General features: G+C 45.1%; 1 protein-coding gene across 1 annotated transcript in view; it reads left to right on the forward strand.

The window, feature by feature from the left end:
* Positions 1-1,735: 1,735 nt before the first annotated feature.
* SMG5 (SMG5, nonsense mediated mRNA decay factor) overlaps positions 1,736-17,726 on the forward strand; it is a 31,935-nt gene continuing 15,944 nt past the window's right edge. The window contains exons 1-10 of the mRNA XM_019555372.1: positions 1,736-1,859; positions 3,190-3,313; positions 4,987-5,143; positions 7,190-7,279; positions 8,711-8,800; positions 10,663-10,741; positions 11,136-11,261; positions 12,773-12,841; positions 13,454-13,662; positions 14,717-14,854. Of these exons, the coding sequence (XP_019410917.1) occupies positions 3,215-3,313; positions 4,987-5,143; positions 7,190-7,279; positions 8,711-8,800; positions 10,663-10,741; positions 11,136-11,261; positions 12,773-12,841; positions 13,454-13,662; positions 14,717-14,854 (1,057 nt within the window). The 5' untranslated portion in view covers positions 1,736-1,859; positions 3,190-3,214. The remainder of the gene's footprint in view (positions 1,860-3,189; positions 3,314-4,986; positions 5,144-7,189; positions 7,280-8,710; positions 8,801-10,662; positions 10,742-11,135; positions 11,262-12,772; positions 12,842-13,453; positions 13,663-14,716; positions 14,855-17,726) is intronic.

The raw sequence follows: 17,726 nt of genomic DNA on the forward strand, positions 1-17,726 counted from the left end.
GCTCCACTACAAAGTCTTACCTCGTCTGTATCTGAGGCTGGCAGTTGCCTTGCACCGATTGCTGTACTTTGCAAGGAAATTGTTTCTGGTTTCAGCCTCCCCGTTTAAGCCTTTCTCTTTGCATGTCCTCGCTTGCAGGCCATGTGTGCAGTCTGGCATCTGCTTGTGCCTGTTTTGGGAGAAGGTTGGAGAGTTTCAAGATTCGTGTTTTGTTGAAAACCTGATGGGAGGGGTAAAGGGGGAGATTGTGTGCTGTCAGCAATGTGGCAGGATCCTGCTGGAAGCAATTAGTCCTGCTTGGTGTAGACTGGCTCATACTGGTCTCTGATCCATTGCTTACAGTAGTATCACGGTGCTGGAAGGGCCAAGTCCAGATAATTGGTAACCCAAGGAAACCCCCAGATCGCCATGCCAAATCCTCACCCACTGCTATGAGACCTGGTACCTGAAATACCACCAGCACTTTACAGCATGGTGCAGGTAGAAGCAAGTGGGGACCAGAGCTCTGTCAATGCCCAGCTGCTGCACCGAGAAGGAAGCATTAGCTTTGTATGTGCTTAGAAGATCCTAGGAGACAGGGAGGCAAAACCCCAGTCTGTGCGAACTTGACCCAAGGCAAACATGGTTGACAAATGGTGTGATCCTTAATGGAAGGAGCTCCTCCAGCCAGGCCCTTCTGGATTTTCCAGGTACCAGTAAGGAGCACACCTTGTTTGCCTTGAGCTCCATGTACAAAGAAGTTTCTTGGTGAATGGCAGCTACAGCACTACAAATATTGGATGTGGAGTTGCAGGGTAGGGGACAGCAGGTATCTGCTTGGTTGCTAGTTCCTGGTTGCTGGCAAATTGTTGGTGTGTGTGTGTCTGGGAAATGAGCAAAATACACATTTCCCATAACCAATGTTTCTTGCCAGCACTAATGATTCCACCCAGTCCAGGCTCTGTTTTGATTCTTGGACGGCATCTGGAGTCGGGTCAGTCAGCCAGCTTAGCTCATAGCCTGGAACTGCCATATACTTGATATTTTACACACGTGGGCATCCTCCTCTACAAGACCCAGGAGACCTGAACAGTGACTCACAGCCATGGTTTTTGTGCTGCTTGTGCTGTCGAGGGTCCCAGCTCCGTGTTGCAGCTGGCTTTGGTGAAATACTATTGTTTTTCCTAAATTCAGATGTTTTTAAATTATTTTGCCAGAAGCATGAAAATATTTAGCTTTTATAGGGCATCTTTCATCCAGGGATCTCAGGTTCATTAGGGAGTCATTACAACAGGGATGGGGAATCCATGCCAACAGTCATGGAGTAGGTTGACAAAGGAACAGGGGATAAAGGACTTTAGATCAGCAGCCCCCTGTTGTAATCATCAGAAACCAATCTGGCATCAGGATTTCTTATTAATTGCAGAGGTTAAAAGTTCATGGTGCCTTGGTAGAATCCAACATCATTTAAATCTACTGTTGGAGCAACAACTAACATTTTTTTGACTGGTCAGTCAGTGGTACCTAGTGGTTAAGGAAATGAATTACAGTGTTTGCTGTATGGCTTACATAAACCTCCTTCTATTTGCAGAAGCTTTTAAAAATAATAGGCTTGCACAAAAATGGCGGATCCCCTGGTGTGCAGTGGTATAGTGTAGTTCATTAATGATAGCCAGCCGCCTTCTCCGTCTGGAGTCATCAGTGGGAGATCCTGAATCTCATACCAGATGGTCACGTGAAGCATGTCACCCTGAAGCTCTTCTTCCTCTACTATTTTTCAGAGCGGTGGTGGAGGCAGTTCACAGACTGGACCTCATTCTTGGTAACAAGGCAGCTTATCAAGAAGTGTTCAAGCCGGAGAACATCAGCTTAAGAAACAAGTAAGGGTCCTGTGTCCCGTCCCTCCCCTTATTTTTATTATTTTGGCAAAAGTGCCAGTGATAGATCAGGGACTCTGCATTCAATTGCAGTCTAAATGAAGTCATCTCTTTGGTTACAATCTGTTCTTATAACTCTTAAAATACCTACATGCTGAAAATGCTTCATATATTTACAGTGAAATGCATAGTAAGTTTCTAGGAGGAAAGCTTACTGAATCTGTATCTAAAGATCAAAAAAAAGTCGTCAGGGTAACGGAACTGCTCTCGAAAATCATTGTTTATCAGTGATGTCCTTAATGCAGTTTTATTCTGTGAAAGTTTTGCTGGGTGAGAGCACTCAGCTCCCTGCCGTGGATAGTTATTGAGCTGCTTGTTTTGTCATTTCCCTCTCCAAAGAAGTGTTTTCCAGTCAGGCTGTGAAGTGGCTGGTAAAGGTTACCAGGCTGATTAGGGGAGTGCATCCACTGAGCCATTCTTGTGATTATTAGATGTCTGCTTTTAGCCGGAAAGTTTCTTCTACTGCTCTGAGCATGGTGCTTAATAAGGAACCCACATCAGCTTCCTTTTTCCACATCTAGAAGCCTTGTAGCAGACTCTCCTGGCCATACAATTTGCAGTGAATTAGTCGTTCCAGGCCTCCTTCATCCTGATTATATGTGGAGCAGTGTATTGGGGTGAAGTGTGGTTGTTCCCTAACTGATAAGCTGCAAGCAGCCTCATTACCTGTGTGCCCAAATACTTTGCTTCCTGCAGAGGAAACAGGATATATACAGCTTCTTCAGAAGACTGATGTGGCCTTTTTTCCCATCCTGAAGCCTGGAGGGGGCATCACCCACCACCCTCTATTGCAGTTGGACACACAATTATCTCTGCCCTTTGCAGCTGTTGCCTGTCTGAAGTGTAAGCTAAACTGTACTGTCACTACATGGTCCTACTAGCCCTATAGTAGCAGTCAAACTCTCCCTTTTCTCTTCCCATAAGGCTAGAGCCATAGGAGTAGCTGCTGCTAAATGGAACTTTGCCTTCTGTAGTGGTGGGAGGGCATGGCCTCTACCCAGAACCTCTTGAGCATATACTGACAACATTTTATAGAAGCAGGATATTGGCTGCCACGGTTCCTCTGCTTTACCTGTACCAGGTTAGGGTGTTAGGCTTATGCTGTGCCTGTGTAGAGCATAGTCTCATGTAGAGCTTAGATTATGGTTGTATGAAATGGTTTGGATAGGGATGATCCTGTCTCAGGCAGGGGGTGGACTAGATGACCTCTGGAGGTCCCTTCCAGCCTTTCTTCCCTGTGACTTTTAACAGGAGCCTCTCTCCTCTGCTGCAGGTTGCGAGAACTCTGTGTGAAGCTGATGTTCCTGCATCCAGTAGAATATGGGAGGAAAGCAGAAGAACTGCTCTGGAGAAAAGTTTACTACGAAGTTATCCAGCTCATCAAAACCAATAAAAAGGCAAGTAATCCTGCTCAGAGCTGTGGCCTACACGACAACATTCGTCAGCTTCAGCTTTGAAGAGGTCCCATCCTGTACTAGATGTTGCTGTTCTGCCTAAACCCCTGTTCGTACCATACTCCTGATGGCTGATGACACCCCCCCACACACACACACACCTACACACCTTGGTGCATGCCACATTTCTGCTGGAGGTTCTGCTGCTATGTCAGCGAAGCGCTGGGGCTGTTGCTCCATCTTGTAGACTGGCCTCGAGACAGAAATTCTCCAGCTGCCCAATAGGCAGGAATGTGCAAATGGCTGCACTGACGTGGGGACATGACCTAACCATGAGACGAATCCATGAGCTTCTGAATGTTAATCTTACCTTGGACATTGGCTCCCGGTCTCGCCTCAGGCAAATCAGTTATCATGATTTAGCCTCAGAGCTGCAGTGTCTTGAGTCAGGTTGCTTGCTTCTGTTTCCTCGTCTCTAAAATTGGCATAAGATCTTGTGAAGCAGGCATCAGAATCGATATTTATAAGGAGCCGTATAATTCTGCTTAAATTATTCTAGAGGATGGCCAGAAAAGACTCTGGAAATTCAAATTGTAACACCATGCTAGTGATGTTATCAGTTGACTGTAAAGCGAGCCTTGTTCTAATAGGAATTACCAGGCTGATCTTATCTAAAGGACTTTCTACTGTCGACGGAACTGAGATCTCTTGGAATATCTTTCAGCTCAGGAGACTAAGAATCCTCACAAATGCTGGGTGAATGGAGGGCTGCGGGACCTTTGTGAAGCAAAGGGAAGCATTGCAAACAAGTATTCTATTGCTGCCCTTAAATCTTAGTTTCAAGTTCAGAAACCTGAGTTTTGAGGCATTGTGAGCACACAGATTGTCTCGGCAAACCTTGGAGATGGAAATAGAAACTAAGATTTCCCAAGTCTTGGTTCTGTGTTTTAGCTACTGAATCGTCTTTCCCATGCAGTGAAAAACACCTTTAGGAGTGACACAAAATGATAGTGCCAGTTTCTTTGAGTGCGTTACAACAGACACATTACAGTGAGTGTTAGTGAAACTACTCTGAAAGGAATGGTTTCTTTTGGAGCCCTTGTGTGTTGGCGGGGTGCACAAATACATACTTGTTTGGGATTTTGAGAGCACAAATTGCATGGGTATTATGCTTGTCAAAGTACAGGTTCTTACCTGTCCTATATGCTGTCCCACAACTGTAAACCAAATCAGCTGAGTGAGGGAAAAACACTGCTAGTTTTTGGGGGGCAGAATACTTCTAAGGAACAGGTTGCGTGTATTTCCAGAAGCCTATCTTCAGTTGCCACATAAGAATAAGGGCGTTGGTGGCTATCTGCATAATAACCTAATCGGTGCAGAGGGTAGTTTATAGACGTTAGAGATTGTAAAGGCCAGATGGATCATTCAGTCATGCCTGGCTATACCTGTGTTCACTCCCTGATTGACTTCTGCCTCCTTGATGTTTACACCTATCAAGTGCTACTCAATATAGTGCACTAGAGATTAGTTGTTGAGAAAAAGAAAGATGCCTGGCTTGTAGGAGGCTGGCAAAAACAGACCCCTGCTAACTTGGTTTAGCTCTGGCCCAGTGTGTGCTGCCAGCAGGAATTTCAACCTGGACTATATTAACAGGTTCTTATTTTTGTTCCTTGTAGCACATTCACAGTCGCAGCACCCTGGAGTGTGCATACCGGACTCATCTAATCGCTGGCATAGGATTTTACCAACACCTACTTCTCTACATTCAGTCTCACTATCAGCTGGAGCTGCAGTGCTGTATTGATTGGACTCACGTAACCGACCCCTTGATAGGTCAGTGCCTGTCATGCATTAGCTCTTGGTTGATGCAAGAACCATGAGTGGATGACTTTGCCTCACTATTACTTGTGTCTCTTAAGATTCAGGGAATTGTCCCTCCCTGATTAGCTCATTATCTGTTCAAAGCAGAGCTCCCCCTTGGTTCTTATTGTTCTGTTGAACTTCTGGTAATTAATGAAGGAAACATGACAGGGTAGAAAATGCACTTTCTTGGAGTTAAATTGCTCCTAGAAGATCTAGTAAAATGTTCAGTCTCAGCTGATTTGTACAGGGCAGTTTGGAAAGAGCCCTCCTGCCTATGCAGATGACTTTAGTAAGTCTAATTAAAGTGGGCACATAGAGTTTCGGGAGCAGGAAATATGTGAGAAATATTGTAAGAGTAGTTTGCTGCTTACTGGGCAGTCATGATCCACTGGGAGCAGGACAGTGAGTAGGCTTAGGTCCCAGCTGCTGCTACTTAGTTACTGCAAGGAAAGGACTTTTTTTCTTCATTTTGTCTTTCAAAAACAAGACTTGTACCTTTTTTGGGGGCCCACTGTATGTGAGAAAATACACTACTAGGTTGTTTCCAAGGTGCCTGTTAATTGGCTTTTCTGTCTCCTCCCTTGCCTCATGTGCTGCATTTATGCACTTTCTGCGCATATAGAGATCAGGGCCCTGACATACAGTTGAACCCTCTTGGGAAAACCTTTGAAGCCACATTAAACTCTGACGTTCAAGACATGTGGGACCAGTGACAGAAGTAGAGGATCTCAGTCACATTTGTGAGTTCTGAATGGAAGCAGCAAACTTTTTAAAGGAAAGAAAAATAAAAGCAATCTGCTTGGACTTTGTTTCTACATGTCTAGCAGTCAAACCTTTTGGGGTTATGGTCCATTCTTAGCTGCTGGAAGAGTATTAGATCATGATTGGCTTTGAAATGTCAGGGTAAAAGGTATACTGTGAGAGACACGTCTTGGTTCTGCAATGCTAATGCATCCTTGAATTTGTATGTCTTAAATTCTGGCTGGATTTTCAGCTTTGGATCAGCGGTTGGGTGGCTCCCCTCCTTCCTTAAGGTTTTGAGGGTGTTCATGATGCTTGTCATGAAGATGTAATATTATGTAAATACAGTGAAAGCGTAATGTTGCATCAGAAGTGGAAGATGTGGGCTAGTTTTGCAGAAGGGGAGGTGGGGACTTGGGATTGATTTGACAGCAGTGGTGTGCAGAGTTGTGACTCAGCTTGTTGGGCAAATATCACTTGTGCAACATCTTCTAGTAGTCAGGGCACTCCACTGGTCATTTGGGCTGTGGGAGTTGCCTGCACCCTTTCAGCAGAGCTGAGAGGGGAAATTACTGAGAATACAGGTTGAACTCAATGCTTTTAAAAATCATTTCTGTTTAATCCCTGCTATTTCAGTTCATCTTGCTGTGCATGAAAATAGGATCCAGGAGGACTGAGTCTGGACTGGGCATGCTATTTTCTTCCCTACTGGCCCATTTTGTGGCAGTTAAAATTCTCTGCATCTCTCTCCTAAACAGGCATAAAATAGTGTTGCCCCCCAGACTCTCTGGCTCTGGGCAGCCAGTCAGGATTTGGGGAACACTATGTTCTTTGTCTGGCTGGTGGGAAGGTGCTCATTGGAGATGGGACCATGCTTCCCTAATGACAACCTCCAAGGAGTTGAGTCAAGTCACACTTAATTGCTGTAGTTAACTTAGCTCAGCTGTTTGGAAAATGGCAGGAGGAACAGAGGAAGGAGTCAGCAACTGGCTTGTTTCCTCGGGAAGCAGTTCTCCATCTGTGGCTGCTGATGCTTCAGCTACTGGGATGTATTTTGTACCTTGGGAAGCACAGGGGAGAACTACAAAAGGGGAAGGGAGGGTGGCTGCCTGAGTCTGGCATACCCAGGAGCCTTCACTGAACCTTGTAGTAATCTCTCCTACACCACAAAGGCCAGTGGTGCCCTCTGTCTCTCTTGCTGAATGGTAGGCTGCCACTTTACTTGCCAGCTGTCCTTACTCATGGGCATGTTTTAATTTGCTGTTTCTCACATAGGCTGCAAGAAACCCGTGTCTGCCTCAGAGAAGGAGATGGAGTGGGCACAGATGGCATGTCACAGATGTCTGGTTTATCTGGGAGATTTAGGTAAGAGCAGTGTCTTCTTGCAATAGAGTCTTTAATGCACAAAAGACGTTACATACATCATACTGATAACCATGCTCATTAGTTACCGGGTATAATCCCTTGCAGACATTGGTTTGTCTTGCATATGTTTGTCAATGACAAGTTTAAGGTGAAATTCTATCAAATACCTAATTTGTTACAGACCATGGAGGCTTCTAAGGCTGGCTGACAGGGAAGTTGGAGCTCACTTAGAGCTGTATCAAGTGTATCAGCTTTGAATCCTCTCCTATATAACAGCATATGGCTGGTTATCCTTAACATTGCTTTGGCAGTGTAAAGACCCTTAAAATGGACATAGCTTCCATTTACATTCACTTTAAGGCCCTTTTATGCAGCCATGGTAATGTGGAACAATTTATAGGTAAATGAGAATTGGGCCCCATCATACAAAATTCAAATTAATTCTAGGGTGATAGTGATAAAGCTATGACTTCTTAGAAGCAAGCGAGAAGGGGGTGGGTGTTGATGTGTCGATCTGTTTGGTATTAAACACATGCCTGCTTCTCAGTCATGGCCTCAAGAGGTTCATGTGAGTTTCAGTTTTTTGCTTGATTGTATAGCTGTGCATATGAGTGTGGTGAAAATACACATGAGCATGCGTGAAAAGCTGTTCTGTTACTGGTGGAGAGGAGCCCCATAAATATATACATGACAGACTCCAACCTTCAAACAACTAAAAACTGCAGCAGTGTTATCCTGGCAAACGAACCTGCCTGTTATAATGCAGGTGAATAGATGTCTCATGGGGGCAAGTCATATGCCACTGGGTGGAAAAACATGTGCTCACTTCCAAATGGCACCATTGCCAGAAGTCTCAATGAGACTAAATATTATCCAGTCCCAGAGCTGCTCTTTGGTTTTGCCTCCGTCTGCTCTAGATGCATCAAGGCTAATTGTTTGCCCATATCCAGATGCGCAGAGTAGACATTTCTCATCCTGCATTACTGGTCTCCCCTGCTTACTGGAGAGCTGAGAATACAAATGTAGCATATTTTAGGGTAATACTAATTCTCGGCACATGACTCAAGCAGGAATTCCATCCATCCATCTCCAGCCTTGCACAAGCCAACTTAATTGGGCATCTCCTGAAACTCTTACATGTTTCATGCAAAGGAGTGGATTTGAAGATCAGCTGCTGCCTCTTTGTGGTAAACCCCACATGGCTCTGTGCTCTTACTGCAGTCTTTTTCTAGAATAAGTCAGCAAATCCAGTGCTGTTGATTCTCATTTTGAGGGACTTTTAGTATGCTAGGGCAAGCTGCTCCTCTGGTCTGGAGTTCTGCCCCCTCTCAGAGAATACTCCCTGTTCCTCTTTGCATTGGAAATATTTAAAAAAAAATATATGTATTCTCTGCTTTCTGTTGTGAGTAATGTGCATCTGTTACTTTCCAGCTCGCTATCAGAATGAGCTGGCAGGTGTGGACACAGAACTGCTTGCTGAGAGGTTTTACTATCAGGCTCTTTCCGTTGCCCCACAAATTGGTAAGTGAGCTACTGTGAACTATGAGTACAGTTGTTCATCTGTTATTGCCGTAATCTCCTGTGAAAACAGGTAGGAGAAAACAGACTGTCGTGATTGCCCTGTTGAAGTTTGCACTTACATTTATTGCTGTACAGAGTTGTTTTACTCTCCGGTTAGAGTAACTTCCCTTTATAAGAGAGTCTCCTTTTCTCTGTTTGACACAAGAGAGGAAAGTGCCTCTGCATTCACTCCCAGAATGACTCTGAATTGTCAGGTAATCATCCTTGCCATTCTTGTTGCGCACACAAGCTCAAAAACTCACATGTAAGAGGCGATTTCACACTTGTCTGCTTCAGGCAAGATCCAGCTGTTTTTTGCTGTTTGTGCAGAGCATTAATGCTGATGCTGCTCTTCTTGCTGGACTGCCCCCCACACGTTCCATTGTGACTTGCAAGCAGTAAATTCATGTATGTGTTTCAGATCTGGAGTGTTGGTTGGGTTGTCTTCCAGAGTAAGCACACTGAAACCTCTTGAGCATGTCTCTTGATATCCCTATAGCTGTTTTCACCTCTGTAAAACAGAGGTGGTCTGCTGCTTCCCAGGCTGCTTTAAGGAAAGCAAGTGGAGATTCCTAGAAGCATGGGAGCATTGTTTAAAAGCCTTGCCTGGTAGCTTTTAAATAATCAGATCTAATTAACAGTTAGTTGTACTTTAATGTCTGTTGTGCTTTTGAGTCCATGTGCAGAAAGCAGGGATGCAGTAATACAGAACACAGTTAATACAAGGTCAATTAAAGGATCTATGGCCTTTGTAAAAATATGCAGACCCCTGCTGCCAGATGATCCCTGTAAGCCAAATGCAGGCTGTCCAAGCTGATAGGAGATGAAAGACGAGAGCTTGTGCCTAAGTGTGTCTGTCTAACACCCCACAGTCGGCAGGCATGCAGGCAGGGAAAGGACTACCTTCATGGTCAAGGGCAGTTCCCTGTTATTGCTATGTCGTATAACCCCATCCACAAACTTATCAAGATCTATCTTAAAACCAGTCAGGTTTATTCCCTTGCTTCTACTACTGGAAAGCGATTTCAGAACCTTGTTTCTCTGATATTTAAAAACCCACTGGTATCCAGCTTAAATTTAGCTGTGGTCAGCTTAAACCTAGTTTTAGAAAGTCCCAAATGTGGGGCTCAGAAGTGAGAGAGGTAGTTAGCCATGATAGCAAAAGTATCTAGACCTGGACCCAGAGCAGTTGAGAGGTTTACAGAGCAAAATAAAATCCTTGAATTGCACTTGGAAACCAAGTAGACACCAGAGCAGATCATGGAGCACATGCATAACAAACCCCTGGGAGAGGGGCTGTCAAATGGACAGCTGCATTCAGTAAAAGCTTCAGCATCTGAGTGGTTCTTAGAAGTGAGGGACCCCATGTAGCGTGCAGAAAGAAAGTTTTACAAAGGCTGCAGTGACTTTCTTTGCACAGCGCAAGGCTTTCCTTTACTGAGCTCTTGCTACAGCTTACTTCCAAGTCCTTATATAATTGATAAGCATTTAAATAGTGCAGTAAACTTGTGCTGGGCTTTTACAAATGTAGACAAGACTGTGTCCCTTGCGGATCGGTAGGACAAAGGCAGCATGATAGCTTAGGGAAGAGTGAAATGAGAGGATGTGTTTGCAGGGGAAAGGGGAAGCAAGTAATTGGCATGGGAGATACTGGGCCAGTATAAAAAAACTCTAGTCCAGGGAGGTTGAAGGGAACAAGAAATCGGGATCTTCTAAACGTGGCTCCGATATTTTTTTGTAGCAGCTGGCTCTGTGCTGTCTATCATGGGCAGAGATGTAATGAGACCTAGAGGTGAAATAACCCAGTCTGCTTTGCTTGACAGGCATGCCTTTCAACCAACTGGGTACACTGGCAGGGAGTAAATATTACAACGTGGAAGCTACCTATTGCTACTTACGCTGGTGAGTGTCTGCAGTGGGGGTGCTTCATCCTCCCTGCTGCCTCAGCTGCAGAGCCAGGGTTACTTCTTTTTCTTTGACTGTTAGTCTGGCGTGTTTGCACATCAGTTGGTGGGAGGGTGGGTCTGAAGTTTACCTACCCTGATTCAGGGCTGCATCGTGCTATGGAACCATGATGCCACAGACTGAGTAAAAAGAACACAATGTCCAGATTATTTTAAAGGTATAAGATTTCCAAAAGGCACTAAGGTATGTCATTCCTCTCTATATCAGGTGCTTACATACCTTTAAAAATCTGGTCCTAAGAGCTTCAAAGCTGTGGCACAAAATGCAAGTCCTGGGGTAACTGATGAGGTAGGTAAGGTAACTGTGTGTTTGTGAAATACCCGTGTTTTAGCATCCAGTCTGAAGTGTCCTTCGAAGGGGCCTATGGGAACCTGAAGCGGCTGTATGACAAGGCAGCCAAAATGTACCATCAACTGAAGAAATGTGAGACCAGGAAACTGTCTCCAAGCAAAAAACGGTAAGAACTGAGGGAGTGGCACTGGAGTATAGCTCTGGCATGAGATTTCATAGACATTAGGGCTGGAAGGGACCTCGGGAGATCATCGAGTCCAGCCCCCTGCCCAAAGGGCAGGAGGTCAGCTGGAATAGTTTCAGAAGCAGTGCATGGGGTGCAGTTTCACCCTGACTGCCACAAATTCAGCTCAAGTTGGCAGCGATTCACAGTTACTATTTGATCAGTGATTTCTGTCTAGCTCCCATTATTGGCCTCTTTGATGATGGTCCCAGGAAAGAGGCCATGGACTGATTAGGAACATAGATTGAATTCCTTTTTCTTCCTAGGGGCTGGGTGCTGCTTTTGAGGGTTGGTGAATATTAGTGGGGAGGCATGTATGGAAAGCTTGCACTGCTGCACTATATGGCAGCCACCTCTGCAATGTAGCAATTTTCCGTGTCTTAAGTATACCAGGGCTAGCTGCAGTGACTGCTCCATTTATGGGAAATTACAGATAATTATCCTCCATCTGATGGATCCTCATTTGTGATGCATTTAATAGGCAGTGTGAGTAACACCTGCAAGATTAGCCCATCAGTAGGTATTAAACATGGTAATTAGAGTTGCCATCTCCAGATTAGGACTTCCCAGGTCTCTGGAAGCTATAAAGGAAGAGGGGCTGGGGGCAGATCAGAGTGGCTAGACCCTGCATATAGGTTCTTCCCTTTAGCATCCATTGTGCCACTGTGAGATGCTAGATGGACCTGTGGTTTGACCTGTTTTAATCTCTTAAATTTTTGTGTTTGCTGTCTTGTTCCATTCTCCTGGCTTTGGTTGTTACACGTTATGATCTTCCACTCATGGTCTGGGTTACAGCATGTTTCCAAAGCTTGGTTTATTCCTGCATGTCAGCTGCCTGCTTCCAGATAGATTCCTCCTAGTAGATATGCAACATGGCATCTACCCAAACCCAATACATGATGCATTTTCACACGACCAAGACCAGTGGGCAGGTCCTGTGGTATCTGACTTCCATTTTTCAGCTTGAGGGAGAAGCGATTCAGAAACCTTATGAAATAATAGTGGATAATGCTGGTGTCCCTCAGCTGGAATGGCTGAGATTCTTGTGAAGCCAAGCCTCCTTTGCACATCCTTGCAAGGTTAAGAACTTGCTCTTTGCCAGACCAAATAGTCTCATAAGCCTTGACTCACTCTGATGTTTCCGTGAATTTTGCAACCCACATCTTGGTATGTTTCTTGTTTTCAGAGTTAAGCTACCAATTCTGAAATGGGCAGAATACCAAAGCCTCTTTTCCAGAGGAGGTTTCTCCAAGGGCTGAGTCTATTTTGACCATACTTTAGGGTCTCTGTAGGGAAGGTAGAAGACTAGAAATAAATTGATTTACTCTGCTACTCCTACTGAATGTTGATAACTATCTGAGAAATGATTTGCACAGTAATAACAGCATTTCTCTCCTCTTGTGTTTGATGGATGAGATGCTTGCTTCCTTATGATTACATTTTTACCCTGACAGATGCAAAGATATAAAAAGACTGCTGGTGAGCTTTATGTACCTACAGAGTCTTCTGCAGCCCAAAAGCAGGTAAGGTAGTTCTCCATGGTCTCTTGTGTCTGACTCAGTAAGAAAATCCTAAATTGTTCCCTTAAGGGGTTAAATGATTTAACTGGCATCACATATATGGGAAGACAGCAGGTGGAGCACCCAGGAGCTCTTCCTCTCAGGCCCTTTGTTTGCCCTGTTGCCCCCAGCTGTTCTTATCTCTGCTCAGTCCTCTTTTCCTGCCAGGGACAGGAGGAGAGCATTGGCTTCCCAGTCTTGCCCATGTGAAGAACTGCAGAGCAGTTTCTTCCTTTAAGACACCTGTAATCTTATCACTCTTTGTTCAGGGGAAAAAGTAACAGAACCTGTTGTGTGGCATCAATGGGAAGCTTTGTACAACCATGTGGGTTCTCCTGCACTTTCTCTGTCTGACAGGGGACTTCCTGATATCTCCAAATTAACCCTTTACTGCTTGATCCCAAACTATTTTGGATCAGGGCTTAATACACACATTGCTTAATCCCCTTGTCCACTGTAAAGCCCTGCCTGATGCTGGTTGACTCTTCAGGATTTTTTTGTTCATTGAATGGGGGACCTTAACTCACCCTAGGGCGATTGGATGGTGAAGTTGTTCGTTTCCTCCTCTCTGTCCAGCTCTGTGGATTCCGAGCTGACATCTCTTTGCCAGTCGGTGCTGGAGGATTTCAACCTTTGCTTGTTCTATCTGCCCTCTCCCCCCAACCTGAGCTCAGCTAGTGAAGATGAAGAGGAATATGAGAGTGGGTACTCCTTCCTTCCTGACCTGCTCATCTTCCGCATGGTTATTGTCTGCCTTATGAGTGTGCACAGCCTCAAGAGGGCAGGTAACGAATGCATAATTAACTTATCCCATTAGCAAAGCAGCTTGCTGAATTCTAGTTCTGTGACAGAAGGAAGGGGACATGCCCCTTGTGAACTCTGACTGTCTGCAGGGGTACGGGGATCCATTTTACAGAAGATTCATTTAGAGCTGAATACTGGCTGCTAGACATTCATGTTATCTCACTTCATATTTGGCAGAGATGGAAAAGGCCCCTTAGGACAGACTGACTGGTCCCATTGTTAGAATTCCAGCATACAGAGCATCTTCTAGTGTCCAGTACAGTGTGAAACAGTGAGGGTGTCTCCCCTGCTTTCCTTGGGGCGGGGGGTGAGTATGATGGGGGTGGTAGTGGCGGGTATTCCAGTGCATTATAGGACTAGGTTCATAATCTGGACATCTAGGATCAGGTCTCTGTTCCATCATGAGTGTCCTTCATGGGCTTGGGCAAAATCCATAGTTTTTTAGTGTCACCTGTAAAATGTGCACACAGGCGTTGTGTTAAAAGGCCGTGAGGTACTCGGGCATTATGGTTGTGGGGGTCACGTATGTACTTACAAGAAGATCGTCAGGAGACATCCTGATATTCAGCCTCCATTTACTTATTACTCTCAGTTATATACTCAGTTTTGGCATCCTGAACAGCTCTTCTGCCTTGGTGCTGACACCTGCTAGATGCATAGTGATTGGCATGCTTGACACCACTTTGGTTGCCATAGTGATCAGCTTAGTAAAATGATTTCCTGCGCATAAGGTGAGATACAAAGCATCAGTGATGCCTGAGATTCATGGATGAATGAAGATCTTTCGTGAAATAGGACCCCCTGGATGGTGAATGCAGCTTATCAAGAATGTTGTGTCTCTGCCACGCAGCAGGAAGTGCAATAGTATATGGGTCTTAGGCTGACGGCAGGTCCTTCTTGGATGGAGTTAGAGCCCAGAGGGGGCAGGGATTAGTTTTCCCAACTCAGACCGCAAATCAAACTCAAGGAACATCCATTCTGTCGCAGTATCGAGACGACCTGTTCCCTCCTCATCATCTTGCCGTCTCATTGCAGGTTCAAAGCAGTACAGTGCAGCCATTGCATTCACACTGGCCCTCTTTTCTCATCTGATCAATCATGTCAATATTCGTCTGCAAGCAGAGCTGGAGGAAGGGGAGAATCCAGTCCCGGCCTTCCAGAGCGACGGCACAGGTAAGAGAAAGGTTGGTAGCAACTGCTCTGTCTTTGTATGTAGCCACTGCTTCCCTCTCCTAAATGTACTGAGTATGAGATTGACAGTGACAGTACAGGGAAGTTGCTATGTATGTGGAAAACTTAAACTTTTAGATCTTTTATGCGAGGCAGGCATATCTACACAGCTGAGGCTGTATCTTCCCTACCACAATCTTGTACAGGTAAAGCACATCTAGTATGGACATAACTATACCAGCAAAGCCATGCTTTGTACTGTATGGATAGACCACACCCCAGGAGGGGAGCAGGTTACACTGCTGTAGATACAGTTATCACTGTATCTATGCTAAAAGTTCCTTCTCCCACAGCTGGTGTCAGCCACCTCCCATTCCTGACTGACATCACTATGTCATCAGTAGCCTATAATGTCTGCTTGGCCTTGTTCTCAGCCATGGGGAGCTCCCTTCTGTTGCTTTAGATACTCAGTTCTGGGTGACCTTGACAGATGTTGCCAGAGAGGGGGTTGCTGAAGTAAAAAATGGGAAATATCCTCCAGGCTTGGAGGTGGCTGCATGGTTGATGGGAAGGGGGAGGTAGCAGACTGCCTTCTTGCCAGCCTGGAGGTAGCTGCTTAGTAATTCACCGGTGACCTCATATTTTGCATGGCTGTGCCAACATGCACTCCCCAGAACTGCCCCGTATTGTCTTTGCTTTTTCTCCGTTCTCTTCAGACTCCAATTCAGAGTACCTGCATCTTTTATAAACTGTCCGTTGCTTTTGCTCCAGCTGTGCTCACAGACCTTGTCTGTATAGTCCCCATGGCTCTCTCTGCCCCACTTTTTTGTCTCCCTTATGTCATTCTGCTGCCTCTCTGCATTTGTCCTTCCAAACCTCAGTCTCCTTCAATATCTCTTCTCCCTCACGCATACCTTTGAGGTTTATTCCCCTTCTGTTGCTGTTTAGCGCACTCCTTTCTCTCCCCTTGAGATGAGGATTACGGCAGTGTCAACAAGATGCTTTTCCTGTTTCTGTGTTTGCTGCGGCTGTTCAGGGAATATGGGCAAAATCTTTGTTCCCAGAGTTTGCCTATCAAGCAATTTTCAGCAAAGCTGAGGTCACTGAAGATGGAATAAAATGTCTTCAGTCCCCTTTGGAGATTCTGTGCAGTGGAAAAAAGAATTTGCCATTTTCTTGACCCAAATGATGTATTTGGGTAGTTTCATTAAACGGGAGTTTTTCTAGAAAGTGGCCAGGCAGGAAGTGAAGTGCTAAGTATTGATCTAATTGCACATGGGGAACAGCTTAACTTCAGCATATGGGAGAAGCGTTAATTAAATTAGAATGTTATTGTGCTGGGTTTTAATCACTTGCAACAAACCGTTTCACTGACCATCCCAGGTACCTCCCAAATGATTTCCACCTTATACCAGATAGCCGCATCCTCAGAACAACCACATGTTTACCTGCCTCATTCACTTTTGCCAGCTTCAAGTAGCACAAAAAGTATAAAACTCCTTTACAATAAAACCAGTGGAGAACGTTCCACGCTGAATATTCCTTTGAGATCTCTCCTGTATCACTCCACCAACTGTGTCTAATATGCTGTTGTGTTGGTAGAGCTGATACAGATTCTTCCCCTGCCCTTGGTTTTGAATAAGACAAAGGTGAGTTAAGCCTCTTAAGACACTAAGTGATACGGCTGTAATAAAGATTGTGGATTAAACCCATTCAATCCCGGATTAGGAGAAGTGGTCAGGCTTAACCAATTTGTCTGGCACGCGTGTAGTCACACTGCCCCTTGGATACTTGAGCAGAGATCTGAGTTAGGAGTCCATGCAAATGGCTCAGTTAGAACACAAACCCTGGACTCTTTAAGCTGAGATTTGTAAGTGTGTATTAAGAGAACAGTTAGCTTTTGGCCAGTGGCATGAGTTCTTGGCAAAAAAATTTCATGAATCACATTTTTTTGTCTTTCATTCCTTGCATTTTCCCATGGACCTCTACACAGCTTTATCAGCAGAGTTTTTAAATTGAAAACACTAATGAAGTCCACAGTAATCCACTGATGAGTAGTGGACCACTTCCCTTGGCTACCTGGCCCGCAGCTGGGGAATATACTAGTCTAGCTGAATCTCCTGTGGAGGGAGGAGACTGGGGAGAAGGTGGTTTTGTATAGGAATGAATGCCGTGCTGTGCTGGCCTCAGCAGTCCCATCTAGGGTGGCCAAAATTTGGAGTGGGCTTCCAAGGGATGCTTATCCAGCCTTCTTTAAGAGAAGGCTGGATAGGCATCTGGCTTGGGTCATCTGACCCCAGCACTCTTTCCTGCCTAGGCAAGGGGTTGGACTCGATGACCTGTTGAGGTCCCTTCCAACCCTAGCATATATGAATCTAATAACAAAACTGATCCAGCTTAGGCAGCAAGGATGCCAGCTTCCTAGTTCTCTTTCCTTCCTACAAACTATGGCCTTGATTTGCAGGGACTCTGTTCCCACGGCCTGTTCTATCCTTGGCTGTTCTGTAGGTCTTGCTCGGTAAAGGATGTTGATTATCGGTCTCCTAAACCCCAGAAAATAGAACCCAGCTCATTAATTTCCCACTGGCCACCCACTGGCTGATCAGGTAATAGCGAGCACTTTCCCTGACTGACAGGAATTGAGTAGGGTTTGAGCCAGTGTTGCACAGGAGTCTCACTCCATTTGCTGTGATAAATTTCTGCTGCCAGTAACTGAACAGCTCAGGGGATTAGTAAAAGCCAGGGGGAAGAAATCGAGCTGTCTGTAATTAAGTACCAGTGTTTCTGTGGAAGCAGGGCCAGCAGAGGTGCAGGGTTTGCTTGCTTTGTATTAGCACTCATCTAGCTCTGTACAAGTGGCACTGTTCCCCAAGGA

The sequence above is a fragment of the Crocodylus porosus genome, unplaced genomic scaffold (genome assembly GCF_001723895.1).
Source record: "Crocodylus porosus isolate Cpor-Errol unplaced genomic scaffold, CroPor_comp1, whole genome shotgun sequence".
NCBI lineage: Eukaryota > Metazoa > Chordata > Crocodylia > Crocodylidae > Crocodylus > Crocodylus porosus.